The sequence below is a fragment of the Perognathus longimembris genome, chromosome 7 (genome assembly GCF_023159225.1).
Source record: "Perognathus longimembris pacificus isolate PPM17 chromosome 7, ASM2315922v1, whole genome shotgun sequence".
In the NCBI taxonomy this organism is placed as follows: domain Eukaryota; kingdom Metazoa; phylum Chordata; class Mammalia; order Rodentia; family Heteromyidae; genus Perognathus; species Perognathus longimembris.
This window is the reverse complement of record NC_063167.1, coordinates 19,888,500-19,907,738: the sequence shown is the minus strand read 5'-3', so window position 1 is coordinate 19,907,738 and position 19,239 is coordinate 19,888,500. Positions and strand designations below refer to the sequence as shown.

Here is a 19,239-nt window from a genome sequence, read left to right as displayed (position 1 = left end):
GACTCAGGGCCTGAGCACTGTCTCTGGCTTCTTTTTGCTCAAGGCTAGCACTCTGCCACTAGAGCCACAGCGCCACTTCTGGCCATTTTCTATATATGTGGTGCTGGGGAAGCGAACCCAGGGCTTCATGTATGTGAGGCAAGCACTCTTGCCACTAGGCCATATTCCCAGCCCCTTCAAATAGATTCTTAATCTCTGAAGGAACTGTTGACTCCCCTTGGATGTTTCCTTAGGTATTTCACCATCAGAGATGAATCCTGAGATTCTTTAAACTGATCATTTAAAAAAAGAGCTCATAGAAATAAGAGTTCCTGGGAGAGTTTCTAGATGACATGAACCATCCAAATTCTATTCTGAAGGAGCAGTTACGTCGCAAACATGCTTCAGGCACATGCAAAGGCCTTACCCCAGTTGTAGAGCTCACATAGGAGTCCATCAGCAGACTATCGAACATTGCAGCTTCTTCATTGATCAGCTCTACATTTCTCCGTTTAAAAAGCTGAAAGTAAAGTATGGGGAGAGTAGTAAGACTATACACTGGACCAAATAACTATTGCACTAATGATAAGGACATGCTAGAGATAGTGATGCCAAGCTTATATATTCACATAAGGTGACATTCTGTGTTACTTCTTCTAATTGTTCATGTTAAGAGAATTTTTATAAAAACAAAACTAAACCTTTCAAGAATGTTTTTGTCCTCTGTATAAAAGATGGTGGGTACAAAAGGCTCCAAAGGATGGGCTGGGGATATGGCCTACTGGCAAGAGTGCTTGCCTCGTATACATGAGGCCCTGGGTTCAATTCCCCAGCACCACATATAAAACGGCCAGAAGGGGCGCTGTGGCTCAAGTGGCAGAGTGCTAGCCTTGAGCAAAAAGAAGCCAGAGACAGTGCTCAGCTCAGGCCCTGAGTCCAAGGCCCAAGACTGGCCAAAAAAAAAAAAAAAAAAAGTCTCCAAAGGAAAATAATGGTATAGCAAGAAAATGGGTAAATGCAGGTCAGGTGACTAAATCTACAGTTGAGCAAGGCATCAGTCTGGTAATGGAGAGGGGTGGGGGTATAGATATATTAGTACAGTCCCAATACTAGGGACATTTAGAAAGAAGAAACTAGAGAAAACAGAAGGCAGTCTAGAATGGCTACTAAGCCTCTTAAAAGACCAGGCCTAATATTGACTGCAGTGTGAAGACAAAAGACACAAATAGCTAGAATTAGAATGCTACATGTAAGACATAAATGATATCTTATAGTAAGTCTAACTTATGGAAAGGGGATAAGGGGTCATTTACCTGTTCATAAAGCTTCTAATACTTTTTTGCTTTTTGGGGGGAAAAGAGGGGACTCAAATTCAGTATATGACTTTTGTTTTCATTCATTGGCTGGTGCTCTACCACCTGAGCCATGTCCCCATACCCCCAGTATTTCTCAATAAAAGGAAAATGGGCTAGTGGCCCCCCCTAGGGAGAAGGTAAGTATTCAAGATGAAAGCTAATCCTAGAGGCTGAATTATTTCCCTGATCATCTGTTGACCATATCCTAACTCACTTGTTGCTCCCGCTTCTGCTTCCGGAGCTGTATACCCTCTTCTTCTCTTCTTCGCCTCATTTCCTCAGGGTTTAGGGCATTGTTCTTATAGCTCTTCATTCGATAATTGTCTTTTCCTGGGCTCGCCATGGTCTCTAATAGAAAGGAAGATACAAAGACATTGAAAAAAACTTTCAAGAGAGCAGTATTTCTTTTCACAGTGTTCCCTTCCTCCCTGTGCCTTATCTTCCCCTACTTGGGGTGTAAGATGACAGCTTCTCAAGGATGAGTTATTCCAACTACACCTAACATCTCTTGTGCTACCCCTGACCCCCTAGATTAACACATGAGCACATGAACACATTCTCTTTTTTTTTTTCCTTTCTACTTTTTTTTTTTTGGCAGTCATGAGGCTTGAACTCAGGGCCTGGGTGCTGTCCCTAAACTCTTTTCCTTATGGTTAGTGCTCTACCACTTTGAACAACAGTGCCACTTCCTGTTTTTGAGTGGTTTATTGGAGGTAAGTCTCATGGAGTTTCTTGCCCAGGCTGGCTTCCAACTATGATCCTCAGATTTCAGCTTCCTGAATAGCTAGGATTACAGGCATGAGCCACCAGCGCCTGGCTTATATACTCTCCTTTAATCATAATAAGCTTGTCTTTTTAGGTGAAATTACAGAAACTGGAATCAGTATAGGGTTTGGGAGCCAGACTGTTCAAATCCTGGCTTTTCTACTTGTTAGTTGAGCAATTCTGAACAGGTTTCTTTAATCTCTATGCTTAAGCATCTTTAAAATAGGGCCATTGGGACTGGGAATGTGGTTTAGTGGTAGAGTGCTTGCCTAGCATGCATGAAGCTCTGTGTTCAATTCCTCAGCACCACATAAACAGAAAAAGCCGGAAGTGGTGCTGTGGCTCAAGTGGTAGAGTGCTAACCTTGAGCAAAAAGAAGCCAGGGCTGGGGGCTGGGAGTACGACCTAGTGGTAAAGTGCTCTCCTCATATACATGAAGCCCTGGGTTCCAGTCCTCAGCACCACATATATAGAAGAAGCCGGAAGTGGCACTGTGGCGTAAGTGGTAGAGTGCTAACCTTGAGCGAAAAGAAGTCAGGGACAGGGCTCAGGCCCTGAGTCCAAGCTCCAGGACTGGCAATAAATGAATGAATGAATAAATAAACAAACCAGGGCCACAGTTCCTAGTTTGTAGAGTTGTTACAGATTGAGTATCCCTTATCCAGAATGTTTAGGACCAGAATATGCGTTGGGATTTTGGGTTTTTCATACTCAACCTGTATAAAGACTAAATAGGTTTAACACTATAAATACTATAATACTTAAACAATTCTATAATACTTACTGGATTAAAAACCCTGCAGGTTCTTGATTAAACAAGCGAAGCCTTAGATCACACCCACTGTTTGATGTATTTAACTATTCCTTTTCAGTTAATTTTCTTTTCACATGTTTTCAAGATTTAGCATATGAATTTTTAAAAATCTCGACTTTACTAACAAGTATATTTAAAGAAGATTGCTTCAACGTATTTTGCAAACTGGAATAAGGGCAGGAAGATTACGAAACAGTACATATTTTGCAAAGCAAGATACTGATATCACCTTACAGCTTTTTGGTTTATTTTTGATGATTTTAGCCTCTAGAAAATCTTGGTTTAGTTTGATACAATAATGAATTTTATTTCAAAGGATAAAGGCTACCTTAGTGTGGTCAAGATGCTTCATACTCTTTATGAAATAGTTACAATTTTGCCATCAGTTTTATTATTGTATGAAATGCAGATATGCAAAAAGTCAACTTTGTACTGTGGTATTGATATATGTAAATTAGAAATTTGCTGCTATAAAATGCTTTGCAATGCCTGATGTTACCTTTCACAACAGCATTTAGTGTGTGTGTGTGTAGTGTATTTTGGTTCTAGTATTAAGGCTTGAACTCAGGGCTTAAGAGCTGTCCCTGGGCTTTTGTGCTTAAAGTTAGCACACTTGAGCCACAGATCCACTTCTGGCTTTTTGGTGGTTAATTGGAGATAAAAGTCTCACTGATTTTTCTGTCTGGCTTCAAACAGCAATCCTCAGATCTCAGCTTCCTGAGTAGCTATGATTACAGAAATGTGTCACTGGCACCTGTTTTAATAGCATTTTTAGTAGTTAATAGCACAAAATAAATGAAGCTCCTGTGAATAACTTTATTTTTATTTCCTATGTAGCTGTGGAGTACTGCAAACATTTCATTATTACTTGACACTTTTCAATTATCTCCTTCAGTAGCCCGTAATCCCAATAGAGTGTGTGTGTGCGTACGCGCGTGCGCACCAGTACTGGGGCTTGAATTTGGGCCTGGTGCTGTTCCTTAGCTTTTTTTTTTTTTTTTTTCAAATTTTTATTATCAAACTGATGTACAGAGAGGTTACAGTTTCATACGTTAGGCATGTTCCTTAGCTTTTTCACTAAAGGCTGGCTTTCTACTTCTAGATTTTTGGTGGTAAATTGGAGATAAGAGTCTCATGGGCTTTTCTGCCTGGGCTGGCTTCTAACCTCGATTCTCAGATCTTCCTAAATAACTAAGATTACAGGCATAAGCTACTGGTGCCTGGCTTAATGTTTACATGTTTATCTTTTGTGAAGGGGTCTATGTAGAGTCACATGGTTTTTCTACCTCAGCCTCCTAAGTAGCTGGTACTCAAGACTTGTGCCACCACACCCTGCTACTTTAGTATTTTGAAAGATACAAGTTTGGCTTGTTGGTCTTCTCTACAGTATGATTCCTATCTTCTTTGTAAGATAGGAATCTTACATAATCTTAGCTTTTTTTTTTTCCTTTTTGGTGCTAGTCTGGGCGCTGTCCCTGAGCTTTTCTGCTTGAGGCTGGTGTTCTACCACTTGAGTCACAGCTCCACTTCCAACTTTTTTGGTACTTAATTGGAGATAAAAGAGTTTCAAGGAACTTCCTGCCTAGGCTGCCTTCGAACTCTGATCCTCAGAACTCCTGAGTAGCTTGGAGTATAGGCGGGAGCCACCGGTGCCAGGCCTTTGTATGATTTTTTATCTTCTCTTTTTCTAACTTAATTGTGTACTAAGGTACTTAGGACATTAATGTTTAGCTACTATCTTTTTGTTTTATTTTGAAACAGTCTCATTATGTAGTACTACTGACTTCAACTTGAAATCCTCATGTCTCAGCCCCCAGTGTGGGGATTATATGTGTATACCACCATACTATACCAACTCCATACCTTCTAAAGTTTAGACATTTTCTTCAAATTATGAGCATACATTATCTATATATTTTATTTACATCATAAGTTTTTAAAATTAATAATATTTGAGGACTTTAGGCTTATTTCTAATAAAATTACACTACAGATTCCTGGGAAGTCTTTTACCTGTTTTTTCCCATTTTAAAAAATTCCTAGCTATGGGCTGGGAAGTTAGCTTAGTGGTAGAGTGCTTGCCTAGTATTCATGAAGCCCTGGGTTCAATTCCGCAGTACCACATAAACAGAAAAAGCTAGAAGTGGTGCGGTGGCTCAAGTGATAAGAGTGCTAGCTTGAGCAAAAAGCTCAGGGGCAGTGCCCAGACCCTGGGTCCAAGCCCCAGAACTGGCAAAATAAATAATATTTTTAGCTATGTAGTCAATTTGTGCTTGAGATGAAAGTATTTTTAGTAATGTACATGGTAATGTGTATAACACCCATTAAATCAAATTGTTCACACTGTTCGACTCTTCTATTGCTTTACTATTTTCTTGTCAGTATGAATCTGTAGATTTATTTTGTTTTGCATGTTTTAGCATATTTCCTTAGTGGTATAAACATTTAAAACTGTTACCTTTTGCTGGCAAATCAATTTATCATTACCAAGTGAGTCAAATCATTCCTAAATGTTTTCTGTCTCATTTTGCTGGATATTAATAGTTATCAGCTCTACTTCCATTCTTGATCAGATTTAATCTACTACTGTAAACTGTCTCAAATACTAGAGAGCAACAGTTCTCCCAAGAGAGGGAGAGAGCCTTATTAACCTCCTTGACTTTCTGTCCAGAAGCACTTTTCTTTTTCCTGGTACTGGGGTTTGAACTTGGGAGTCTCACACTTGCTCAACTTGCTTCATAGAGCTTTATCATTGTCTGATATGAGCCATACCTTGAAAGCCAAACTTTTTGCTCGTTATTTTGGAGATGGAGTCTCAGACTTTTCTGCCCAGGCTGACTTTGAACTGTGATCCTCCAGATCTCAGCATCCTGAATAGTTAGGATTACAGACACGAGCCACCAGAACCTGGCTACAAGCACATTTCTTCTTTTCTTTCTTCTTTTAGCAGAGAAGGTCCCAACAGGGTACAGAAATCTCACTTGTTGAAAATGAGAGAGACTAGAGTTTAAAGAGGCTGAGGTAGTTGCTATGAATTGTGGGACAAAGCCCAGGGAGGAAGAAGATATGCAGAGTAGACCAAGGCTATAGCTCAGTGGAGGAATGTGAGTTTAGCATATGCATGGACCAGGGTTAATCCTCAGCACATATACACAGAAAAAAAGAGTGCAGGAAATCTGCTTGCTCACTAACTGTCTACATCTCTGCTGAATACTAGGGATGCACAAATACCGGGGGAAGTTTCACATCAGGCAAAAGTCTTCTGAGATAAGCTAAACAGTTCCAAACACACAAACTTGGAGAAGCAGTTGATGAAATACAAAGGACATCCTTCACTGGTTACTGAAGGCATTCAGAACTAACTTTTGAAGGGTGTACTTTAATAGTGGGATTCAGATATTCCTTGAAAAGGATACTAAGCTATATGTAATTGCCTATAATCTCTATGTCTTTGTGTGTGTTTATGTGCGCGTGCGCACCAGTACTGAGAATTGAACTCAGGGCTTTGTGTTCTCCCTGAGCTTTTTCACTCAAGGCTGGTCCCCTACTACTTGAACCACAGCTCTACTTTTTTTCCTACTTTCCTTTCTTTTTTTTTGGTCTATTGTGGGGCTTGAACTCTGGGCCTGGGCGCTGCCCCTGAGATCTTCAGCTCAAGGCTAGCATTCTACTACTGGAGCCACAATACCACTTCCAGTTTTCTGGTGGTTAATTGGAAATATGAGTCTCACAGACTTTGCTGCCTGGACTGGCTTTGAACCATGATCCTCAGATCTCAGCCTTTTGAGTAGCTAGGGCTACAGGCTTGAGTCACTGGCTCTTGGCTGCAGCCCTACTGTCAATTTCTGGTTTGGGTTTTTTTTTTTTTTTTTTTGTCAATTGTAGGGCTTGGGCACTATCCCTTTGCTCTTTTGCCCAAGGCTAGCACCTTACCACAGTGTCACTTCTGGTTTTCTGGTGGGTAATTGGAGATAAGTCTCAAGGACTTTCCTGCTCAGGCTGCCTTTCAACCACAATCCTCAGATCTCAGCCTCCTGAAGTAGCTAGGATTACTGGTGTGAGCCACCGGTGCCTAGCTGAATTTCCTGGGTAATTGGAGGTAAGAATACGATGGATTTGGGTGGGAATGTGGCTTAGTGGTAGAGTGCTTGCCTAGCACTGCATGAAGCCTTGGGTTTGATTCCTCAGTACCATATATACAGAAAAGGCCAGAAGTGGCACTGTGGCTTCTCAAGTGGTAGAGTGCTAGCCTTGAGCAAAACTCAGGGATGGCTAGGAATGTGGCTTTGTGGTAGAGTGCTTGCCTAGCATGCACAAAGCCCTGGGTTCGATTCCTCTGCACCATATAAACAGAAAAAGCCATAAGTGGTGCTGTGGCTCAAGTGGTAGAGTGCTAGCCTTGAGCAAAAACAAAGCCAGGGACCATGCTCAGGCCCTGAGTCCCAAGCCCCAGGACTGGCAAAAAAAAAAATCCAAAAAACAAAAAACAAAAAATAAAAAAAAAACCCAAAACTTAAAAAAAACTAAGTCTGTAATTCTAGCTATTCAGGAAGCTGAGATCCAAGGATTGCAGTTCAAAGCCAGCTATAGGTAAAAAGTCTGAGACTCTTACCTCCAATTAACCACCAAAAAGCTGCAAGTAGAGCTATGACTCAAGTGGGAGAGCACTGCCTTGAGCAAAAAAGGTCAGAAATAGCACCTAGGCCCTGAGTTCAAACCCCAGGATGGGCATGCACACACCCCCCTCCATACCATCCTAGACATTGTTCACAACAACTGGAATTCCAGGTAATGGAAACATGGGTTTTCTTTGTTGTTGTTGTTATTGTTGGTGATGTTTTTGTTTTAATTTTCTTTTTGTGGAGGGGGGAGGGAAACAGGAACAGAAATGGAGGGAGAAAGGGTCAATAATATTCAATATACACTATATAAAAATGAACTATGCAGCCAGGCACTGGTGGCTCATGCCTATAATCCTAGCTATTCAGGAGGTTGAGATCTAAGTATTGTGGTTCAAAGTCAGCCCTGGCAGGAAAGTCCATGAGACCCCATTTCCATCTCACAACCAGAAAACGAGAAGTGGAGCTGTGGCTCAAAGTGGTAGAGTGATAGGTTTGAGCAAATAGCTCAGGGACAGTGCCCAGGCCCTGAATTCAAGCCCCACAACCAACAATAATAACAAAAAGATCTGTGCAACTTGTGTGTAGGGATGGGAAGTGTGATGGAAGGGGTGACACTGTCGAAAAAGAATTGTACTCATTACCTAACTTACTGAACTGTAACCCTTTTGTACAACTCCTTAATAATAACAATGAAATTATATTTTTAAAAAATTACTGGGGGGAGGGGCTGGGAACGTGGCTAAGTGGTAGAGTGCTTGCCTAGCATGCATGAAGTCCTGGGTTCAATTCCTTAGCACCACATAAACAGTAAAAGCCAGAAGTCGTGTGGCTCAAGTGATAGTGTGGTAACCTTCAGCAACAGCAGCTCAGGGAGTCCCCAGGTCCCAAGTTCAAGCCCCAAGACTGGCCAAAAAAAAAAAAAAATTACTAGGGACTAGGAATGTGGCTTAATAGTTAGCATGCTTATGAAGCCCTGTGTTCAATTCCTTAATACCATATAAACAGAAAAACCAGAAGTAGTGCTGTGGCTCAAGTGGTAGAGTGCTAACCTTGAGCAAAAGCAGCTCAGGGACAGTGTGCCTAGGCCCTGAGATCCAGCCCCCAGCCTGGCAAAAAAATTAAAATTAAAATAAAAAATTACTAGATAGGCCAAGAAACAGGAAAATTTGGTGAAAGTCAATAGAGGCTCAAAAACTGTAAGGGAATAGTCTGTGATATTATATGTCCTAATATATTTTCAAAAGATGATACCACAGACCCTGAAAGGTATAATATTCTTTATACATGATTAGGAAAAAAAAAATCACCATAAGGAGCATCAAAGTCAAAATCCTGAAAACTAGAAATAAAGAAAAAAAAAAGATCTTAAAAGCAGACACAAGGGGCTGGGAATATGGCCTAGTGGTAAAGTGCTCGCCTCGTATACATGAAGCCCTGGGTTCGAATCCTCAGCACCACAAATACAGAAAAGGCCAAAAGTGGCGCTGTGGCTCAAGTGGCAGAGTGCTAGCCTTGAGCAAAAAGAAGCCAGGTACAGTGTTCAGGCCCTGAGTTCAAGCCCCAGGACTGGCAAAAAAAAAAAAGCAGACAGAAAAAAAATTTTCATATAAAAAGATCAATGGCTTCCAGCCTGGTATGGTGGCACACACCTGTCATGTCAGTATTCAAGAGACTGAGACATAACAATGAGTCTGAGGTCAGCCTGGGCTACATAGTCCTTGCCACAAAGCATAAAACAAAAAAAGACAAAATAAAATGGTGGTTGATAACATTTTATTTGAGCCACAGCTCAGCTTCTTGATAGCTGATAATGAAGTATTAACTCCAATTAACCACCAAAAGCTGGATGTGGAGCTGTAGAGAGTGCTAGCCTTGAGCAAAAAAGCTCTGGGATAGTGCCCAAGCCCCAAGTTCAAAACTCAGCACTAGTACAAAAAAAGGGGGGGAAAAAACCAAACATTCATATATACATATATATGCATACATACACATGCACACACATGTATAAACATTCACACATACAAAATAATAATAATAGTAATAATGATAAACAAGTGGCAAAATATATGAAGGGGCAAATAGTTTCCAAATAATATTTAGAAGCTTTAATAAACCACTTTCAATAAATAAGAAAACAGAGTACTTGAATATTATAAATCGGACTTTTAACACAGAACCAGCATTCCATCTAACAGCAGCAGATTTCACATTCTTCTCAAGTGCACATGGAACATTCTTCAGGATAAATCATGCTAAGTCACAAAAAAAATCTCAACAAATGTAAAAAGTTATTTTAAGTATCTCCTCTGGCTGCAAGGACTAAAGCTAGAAATGAGTAGTAGAAAAAAACTGGAAAATTCAAACTGTGGAAATTATATAAGAGACTCTTCATAACCAAAATGGATTGTGACCAAAATAGCTTTAGATTCTGAAATATGTTAAATTCATGAATATCATATATTACCTATATATGTAAACTGATGTAGCTGCTATGCAAAACAATATGACAACTCCTAAAAAACTAAACAGAGCTGGGCATGGTGGTACATGCCTGTGATCTTGACTGTTCAAGAGGCTGAGCCAGCAGGACAGAAGTTAGTAGGAAGCCAGGACAACTTAGTGAGATGTGGCTCAAAACAAAAAATAAGAGCTGGCCTACTGAAATTCAAAATGGGTCCTATATGACGGAAATGTATTCCCTTGAATTTTATGTGAAGTCACAATGCCTAGTACCTCAGAATATTACTATATTTGGAGACAGAGTTCTTAAAGAGACAAGTTAAATGAGGTTACTGCTAATCTAATGACTGGTTCCATTATAAAAAAAGCCAGAAACTCAATGGCATATGCTAATAAGCCTAGTTGATCTGAGGACCATGGTTCAAAGCAAGCCCAAGAGAGGGCAAGTTTGTGAAACTCTTATTTTCAATAAACATAAAAAGCTGAAAGTAGAACTGTATCTCAGGGGCAGAGTGCTAGTCTTGAGCAAAAAATGCTCAGACACAGCACTCAGGTCATGAGTTCAAGCCCCAGGACCTGCATCCCCCCCTCCCCCCACGCACGCACGCATGCACGCACGCACGCACACGCACACATGTGCGCCAATCCCTTAGGCTACTAACCTAACTAGTCCATCAGTCTTTTGTATGTATCTGAAATAGTCATTCTCCCTCCTAATCTTTTTTTTTTTTTTTTTTTTGCCAGTCCTGGGGCTTGGACTCAGGGCCTGAGCACTGTCCCTGGCTTCTTTATGCTCAAGGCTACCTCTTGAACCACAGCGTCACTTCTGGCTTTTTCTGTGGTGCTGAGGAATCAAACCCAGGGCTTTGTGCATGCTAGACAAGCACTCTACTGATAAGCCACATTCCCAGCCATCCCTCCTCATCTTCTAAAAACTCCGCAGAGCAGATCTGTTTTTGTTTTTGTTTTTTTTTTCCCTTTTTCTTTTTTGTAGGTCGTGAGGCTTGAACTCAGGGCCTGGGCACTGTCCCTAAGCTTCTTTTGCTCAAGGCTAGCACTCTACCACTTGAGCCACAGCGCCACTCTGGCCTTTTCTGTTTATGTGGTAGAGGAACTGAATCCAGGGCTTCATGCATGCATGCTAGACAAGCACTCTAAGCCACACTCCCAGTCCCTTTTTGTTTTTTGTTTGGCTATTGGTACTAGGGATTGAACTCAGGGCCTCATACTTGCTAGGCAAGCACTCTACCACTTAGGCAGCCTAAGGTCTTAGTGTAAAGACTTCTCTCTATTCCTCTAGACTGGGGCAGATTTGGTTACTATAAGAATCTATAGCACTCTGTAGATGCATATAGTACATTACACCTACTGTCCATGCAAGAAAGAGGGAGACAACACAAGCCTATTAAAATAGGCTTGTAATATAGTTATATAACATAACTATTAATCTGCTAAAATAGTAATTTTTTTGAGATAAGGTTTCCCTATGTATCTGAGTGCAAAGATTACAAATGTGCACAAACATACCCAATACTGGCAACCTTTATCTGATGGTCAAATGGCCAAATCTTCCCAAAGGAAGACTGGGAGTTATCCAAGGAAAGGTTACTAGTTCATTTACAATTAACAATTATGAGGCTGGGCTGGGAATATGGCCTAGTGGCAAGAGTGCTTGCCTTGTATACATGAGGCCCTGGGTTCGATTCCTCAGCACCACATATACAGAAAATGGCCAGAAGGGGCGCTGTGGCTCAAGTGGCAGAGTGCTAGCCTTGAGCAAAAAAGAAGCCAGGGACAGTGCTCAGGCCCTGAGTTCACAGCCTAGGACTGGCCCAAAAAAAAAAATAATAATAATAATTACGAGGCTAAGGTTATGTGGTAGGGGACTGTAGTCATACCTGAATAAGCCTTTCTATGCTTCAGTTTCCTTAACGAAAACATGAGAATTAAATGAGTTAATATGAGAGTACTCAGAAGAGTGTCTAGCACTTACCAAGTTCTACATAAGCATTGGCTATTATTAAATATCAGTTTCTCATCTTTTTTGTGTGTGTGCCAGTCCTGGGGCTAGAACTCAGCCTGGGTTTGCTCATGGCTAGCACTCTACCACTTGAGCCACATCTCCATTTCTGGCAGTTAATTGGAGAGAAGAGTCTCATGGACTTTTCTGCCTGGCTGGCTTTAAACCAAGATCCTCAGATCTCCGCCTCCTGAGTAGCTAGGATTACAAGCATGAGCCACCAATGTGAGCCACTGGCACCTGGCTGTCTTTTTATGAGTTCTCATACTAGGTAAGACCTAGGTTCATTTATGTAGATAACTATACATATATATATATTTTTTTTTAAGCTAGCAAATCACTTTTAAGTAAGAAGAGTTTCCCAGGCTTTCCATTTCATTAGCCAGAACAGCATCATATGTCATGCCTGAATCAATCACTGGTCTAGGGAATCAGAATTACAATGACTGGTTAGAGTTTATATCAATAGGGACTACTCCCTGAGGGCTGGGCAGGGGCTGCCAGATTCCCAGTTAGCAAAGTAGCAGTAATGGTGATAAAAACAACCAGTAACAAAATCTGTCAAAACTCCTTTGCTAGGGAGGGTCAGAATAAGCCACCACCATATCTGTATTATCCATACAAACACTTAAAATTAGGTAGTGAAATCACTACAAAGATTTGTTAGGATAAAGAGGTCTGGCACTGCAGAAATGTTACAAGACACAGGCCAGAACTGGAGGAGAGAACTCCTGAGAGGCAGTTAAATACAGCAGGTTCTGGACTCAGGTGAGGGTAAGGTGTAATTATGCCCAGGACCCAAAGGGCCTAGATTACCAGCCTTGGACGAGTTATCTCTTCTTCTCAATTTACCACTGTAGGTTAGATTATTCAAATATACAAACTACCTTGATTTAGATCTTAAAGTTAAAAAAAAAAAGCTGACAACCAAAAAGCACCTGAGATGGATAGAATAAAAATTCTCTTGGGCCTTGATTAAGTTTTGTTGTTTCAGTGACAAAGTTTCATCTTGAATTCTACCAGAATAGTAGTAATTTAATTAATACCTTAAATCTTAGAGGTTTGTATGTACAAAAATTGGTAAAAATTTCATAATAGGGGCTGGGGATATGGCCTAGTGGCAAGAGTGCTTGCCTCGTATACATGAGGCCCTGGGTTCGATTCCCCAGCACCACATATACAGAAAAACGGCCAGAAGTGGCGCTGTGGCTCAATTGGCAGAGTGCTAGCCTTGAGCAAAAGGAAGCCAGGGACAGTGCTCAGGCCCTGAGTCCAAGGCCCAGGACTGGCCAAAAAAACAAAAACAAAAACAGAATTTCATAATAGTTAGGTTTAAGAATAGGATCTAAACAGAAAGACACAATACCTATGTGCCTCTGATCACACAAAATAATATTTACTGAAATGAACTCCAGGAAATGAAAAGTTTTTTTTCTTTGTTGCTATTGTTTTATTTCCTTTTTGTTCTGTATGTTCATTTATATGTCTTTGTGAGTATAAGAAATGGAGGAATAAAGGATGAACAAATGCAGCAATAGTACTCATTGGACACTACATTGAAAATGAACTATACAACTTAATGGGTGGAATGGGAGGGGAAAACTGGGAGAGAGCAAGGGAAGGGTTACATTGTCCAAAAAAGAATGTACTCTTTACCAGACTCATGTTAACTGTAACTCTTCTGTACATCAGCTTTATAATAACAATTAAAAATTGTCTCCCAATCTGCAAAAAGTAATTTCACAAAGCTTAATAAACAGTTCCTTCTCTCAGGAATACCAGTGGTCCTGAAATTGAAAATCAATAAAAAGTCTCTTACATAAATGCTCCTAAATTTTTCTTCACATATTTTGGCTTTTATGTGGTGTAGGAATTGAACCCACAGCCTTGTGCATGCTGGACAATTGCCGTACCACTGAGCTTTTAAAAAAATTATTATAAAGGTTCAGCTTGGAAGTGGAATTGTGGCTTAAAGTCGCAGAGCACTAGTCTTGAACACAAAAGCTTAGGGGTAGAGCCAAAGCCCTGAGTTCAAGCCCCAACAATGAAAACAACAATAACAACAAAACAACAAAAATAAAAACAGAAAACAAAACTAACAGCTAGGCACCAGTGGCTCACGCCTGCAATCCTAGCTACTCAGGAAGCCGAGTTCTGAGGATAGTGGTCCAAAGCCAGACTGGGCAGGAAAGTAAGCAAGACTCTTATCACCAATTAACCATCAGAAGACCAGTGTAGTGCTGTGGCTCAAAGTGGTAGAGTGCTAGCCTTGAGCAAGAAAGCTCAGGGACAGAACCCAGTCTCTGAGTTCAAGCCCCATGACTGACCAGCAAACAAACAACTCACAAAACTAATTACAAAATGCTTCAGCTATTAACACAGGATTATTACCATAGGATTCTGAAAACTAGGACACTTAAGGAATAGAAAACAATCCATGTCTAGATAAGAGTAGAGCACTTGCCTAGCAAGCACAAATCAAGCACAAAGCCCTTGAGCATACTTTAAAAACAAAAAAAACTAGAAAAGGGGGGGGGGGCGTGAGGGGGCTTGATAGTTACAAGGTCTATACTGGGCTCCAAACACAGTGTTATTCAATTTAGTCTCCAAACACTTCTTCCCCTTTCTAGGGAAAAGGAAGGGTCAGAAATTGGTCAGTTGACATTTATTGTCAACTGTCTTAAGATGCTTTTCTTGCATTGTTTCATCTGTTAATTAAGAGATGTCTCTGAAGCTGGGCACTGGTGCCTCATGCCTGTAATTCTATCTACTCAAGAGGCTGAAGCCTGAGGACAAAGGTTCAAAGCCAGCCTGGTCAGAAAAGTCCATGAGACCCTTATATCCAATTAATGAGCACAATAGATGAACTGGAAGTGTGGCTGAAGTAGTAAAACACCAACTAGTCTATATGAGCAAAAGAGGCTGAGTTCAAGCACCCCCCCCCCAAAAAAGGTGACAAGGCACTTCTCTGAATGACAGTCCTGATTTTAAGACCAGACCTGATCCTAAAGTCACTGTGTTGCAGCTCAAGTGAACAATTTTTGTGTCTTCAGAATTGAAGATCATACAAAATTCCAAGCTCTCCTTTAGCTTCTCCTACAAAATTAGCTGATATTAGCAGTTCTCCCGACTTTTTCAGTTTGGTTCAAACTAAACATTACAGTGTGGCCACAACAACAAAACCACTTTACAACTTTTAGGGCTAAAAAGCTTTCATTTCTCTTCTTCCGGACCAACCACTAGAGGGCCAGGGCCATGGTCTCGGTGTGATCTTCTCTAAGTTACTTTACCTCTCTAAGCCTCAATTTTTCCATCTTTAAAATAGGAATGACTACAGTATCTATGTACTGGGTTGTACACATTACATTAAGTAAAACAAGACAGGTAAAACAGTCAGAACAAAGCCTGCATGGAGAGTGGCAAATTTAGCCGTTTTTACTGCTGCAGATGATCACAGTTGGTTTGGCTTCTAAATCCTAAGTCTTCGGCAGAGCGGCCGGAGCCTGGCAAAGTCTCCACAGAAGGGGAAGATCAACAGGTCTCCGGTCTCCTAACCAGGGCCGGCCCAGAAACCTGAAGTCTCTCATGGTATTGAGACCGGGTGGTCTTGGCCTCGGGTTTCCTAACTCTCCCAGGGCTGTCATGAGCCCCCGCCAGCCACGCGCCGCGCTCCGGCCCCTGGAATCCCGGCCTTCGGAGGCCCAGGCTGCCCGGGCCTGGCTGGCTGTGGTCACCGGTCCGGAGCTGGCTCACCCGGCGTCTACCCCACGACCCAAGCGTGGCTCCCCCGGGTTCGCGGACCAGTCTTTCCACCTAGACAAGAAGCGCGGCTGCCAAACCCACGGCGGCGAGGCGCCCTCGGCGGCGCCCGGGCCTCCACCCGCGGCCCGGAGCCCGGTCCCCGAGCCCGAGTCCGCGCAGCCTGGAGCCCAGGCCCCCTTCCTCTCCCCGGGCACGCAAGGCCGCCGCGCGGGAGGAGGGGAGGGTCCTCCGGGCGGGCCCAGGGGCCTCCGGGACCCGTCTCGGACGCCTGCTCCTCGCGCGGCCCCAGTCCGGCCCCAAACTGGCGTGGGGTACTCCGGCCGGGCTTGGGTCCTCAGACCCACCTGGAGAGGACGCCGACATCTCCGCAGGCCGCAGACAGCTCCTCGCCAGAGCCCGGGGACCCCCAATCGCCCGGCTTCCTCACTTACCCATCGCGGCTCCGCTCGCTGAGGCCCGGCAGCGGCGGCAGCGGCGGCGGCGGCGGCAGCGGCGGCGGCGGCGGCGGCAGCGACAGCCTCAGCGGTAGCTCCAGCAGACAATATGGCGGACCTAGGGGACGGGAGCCTGGAAGGGACAAATACCCCGCCCCGGCACGAAACGCCACACCGGAGGCGCGGGCTTAAAGAGGCAGCCACGCAAGGTGAGGAGGAGGGCAGGGCCGGGCGGAGGTAGCTGGACCTGGAAGATATTAATCTGCAAGCTGACCCCTGAGGAATCCCATGATCGGAAAAAGCCAAGCAAAAGCACAGGGCCGCTGGGCCCCAGTGGCTCACACCTGTAACCCTAGCTACTCAGGTGGATGAGATCTGAGAATCACTGTTCAAGACAGCCCGGGCAGAAAAGGCCCAGTGAAACTCTCATCTCCAATTAACCACTCAAAAAAAACCCCAAAAACAAAAACAAAAACAAAAAAAACAGAAGTGGATGGGTTGGGAATGTGGTTTAGCGGTAGAGTGCTTGCCTAGCATGCGTGTGAAGCCCCGGGCTTGAGTCCTCAGTACCACATACACAGAAAAAGCCCAAAGTGGCGCTGTGGCTCAAGTGGTAGAGCGCTAGCCTTGAGCAAAAAGAAGCTCAGGAACAGGGTGCTATCCTTGAATTCAAGCCCCAGGACTGACAAAAAAAAAAAAAAAAAAAAAAAAGAAAGAAAAGAAGAAAAAAGTGCAAGGCCCTTGAGTTCAAGCCCCGGTACCAGCACAAAACGAAAAAGCAACCAAAATGTGGATGGAATGAGAAACAGCTGGGAATTTTCTCAGCTGTTTTCAGCTAGTTCCTCTTTATGGTGAGCCCTCCTTCAGAAATTTAACCCTTCCTTTCATAATTAAAGCCAATCATAGACCGTGTTGAATGTAAATAATGTAGAAAGAGAAAGTGACTTGCTCAAGTCTGTAGGGAAGAATAGCCTAGGTTTTCTTCCAGCCTCTGCCCCCTAGGGCTTGAACTCAGGGCCTGGGGTCTGTCCCTGAGCCTCTTGGTGCTCAAGGATGAGTCACAGCACCACCTCTGGCTTTTCCGGAGTCGTTTATTAGACAAAAGTCACAGACTTTCTTGCATTTGGCTGGCTTCAAACCACTATCCTCAGATCTCAGCCTCCTGAGTGGCTAGGATTACTGACATGAGCCACCAGCACTTGGCTTAACCTAGGTTTTTTGCCTGGATCTACTACCCAGAACCCTAGTTGAGAATGCAATACTTTTTTCCATTTCCCCAGCCCAAATAGGGTATATGTATTTATTGTAGGCTGGCCTTGAACTCAAGATTCTTTTGCCTTAGTCTTTCAGTTCTGGGCCTGTATAGGTACGCAACGCCACCACTTGTAGCTCCTCCTATGTCCTGGAAAGTAGAAACCTTAAACCTATAATCCTTGCTACTCAGGATGCTGAGATCTGAGGATCTCTGTTTGAAGCCAGCCTGGGCAGGAAAGTCTGACATTCTTATTTCTAACCACCAAAAAGCTAGAAATGGAGATGTGGTTCAAGTGGTAGAGTGGTAGTGAGAAAAGCTCTGGGCCAGCACCCAAGCACTGATTTCAAGCCCCAGGATTGGCACACACCAAAAAAGTAGAAACTTTTTAATATCACTCTTTTGCTGAGCAACTTTCCATAGCCTGCTCTTAGGTAATGCCCTAACATTTTAATCTGGGTCACAAATTGGTTCTTACTAGCTTCTTGGGCCTCTCTCCACTGGGCAATCTGAGCTATGACCAAATTTGGGGAACCACTTTTTCCAATAATATTCATGTGTCTTTACATGCTACCTCTGATTGGAATGAAGTTTCTTCCCTATCTCCCTTGGCATGTGAACTAAACACTTTTCCCCCTGTAGGTGCCAATCCTGGGGCTTGAACTTGAGGCCTGGGTGCTGTTCCTGAGTTTTTTTTTTTTTTGCCAGTCCTGAGGCTTGAACTCAGGATCTGAGCACTGTCCCTGAGCTGCTGCTGCTTTTTTTTTGTTGTCGTTGTTGTTCAAGGCTAGTACTCTACCACTTGAAGTACAGCACCATTTCTGGCTTTTTCTGTTTATATGGTGCTGAGGAATTGAACAGGGGTTTGTGTATGCTAGGCACTCTACTGCTAAGCCACATTCCCAGCTCTGTGTTGTTTTCTTGGGCCAAAGCTTCACTTGTGTTTTGTTTTTGGTGGTTAATGGGACATAAGAGACTTATGGACGTTCCTGCTTGGGCAGGCTCTTTGAACTGCAGTCCTCAGCTCTCAACCTCCTGAGTAGCTAGGATTATAGGCATGAGTCACTGGCACCACTGAATTGTCTTTTGTTAATTCCTTCCCTCCCTCCCTTCCTTCCTTTCTTTTCTTTTGCCAGTCTTGGGGCTTGGACTCAGGTCTGGGCACTGTCCCTGGCTTCTTTTTGCTCAAGGCTAGCACTCTACCACTTGAGCCACAGAACCACTTTCGGCTTTTTCTGTTTATGTGGTGCTGAGGAATTGAACCCAGGGCTTCCAGCATGCTAGGCAATCACTCTACCACTGAACCACTATTCCAGCTGGAATTGTTTCTCTTAAATGACTAATTCATGTCACACTCTAATTTTCTAATAAGGAATGTTTCTCTCTTCAGGTCCTCTAAGGAAAGATAGAATCTTCCTTATCTTTGCAATTATCCCAGTGTTTAGCACAGTGCTTGCCTAAATAGAGGTACTGACCTAAACTAGGAGTTGAAGTGTTTCATCCATCATAGAGCATATCTCTGTGCCCTGCAACTATTAGGGGATAAAAGAATGTAACGTGAACGACCGATGGCACTTTTTCTTCTGTTTGTGAGCTCTACATCCTCTGCCTACAGGAGCTAGGTGACCCTTCAAGCAGCTTTATTTCCTCTCTAGGAGTTGGCCCCACTCATACTCCTTCCCTAAGATCATTGCCCCACACCTTCCAGCATCTGTTTTTTTTTTTTTTTATCTTCCCTCTTCTTTATCCTTCAATTTGCTTCCTCCCTCCAACTAT

The 19,239-nt window shown here is 42.9% G+C and overlaps 1 protein-coding gene across 2 annotated transcripts in view; it reads right to left on the bottom strand.

The window, feature by feature from the left end:
* Kpna6 (karyopherin subunit alpha 6) overlaps positions 1-16,351 on the bottom strand; it is a 36,552-nt gene extending 20,201 nt beyond the window's left edge. Inside the window, exons 1-4 of one of the 2 annotated variants that reach the window (XM_048350750.1) lie at positions 16,269-16,351; positions 16,209-16,238; positions 1,549-1,682; positions 407-499 (exon numbers count right to left, since the gene is read on the bottom strand). In XM_048350750.1, coding sequence (XP_048206707.1) covers positions 407-499; positions 1,549-1,682; positions 16,209-16,212 — 231 coding nt within the window. In that variant the 5' untranslated portion in view covers positions 16,213-16,238; positions 16,269-16,351. Of the gene's footprint in view, positions 1-406; positions 500-1,548; positions 1,683-16,121; positions 16,239-16,268 lie in introns of both variants that reach the window. The other variant, XM_048350749.1, reaches the window with a different exon arrangement.
* Between the last annotated feature and the right edge of the window lie 2,888 nt (positions 16,352-19,239).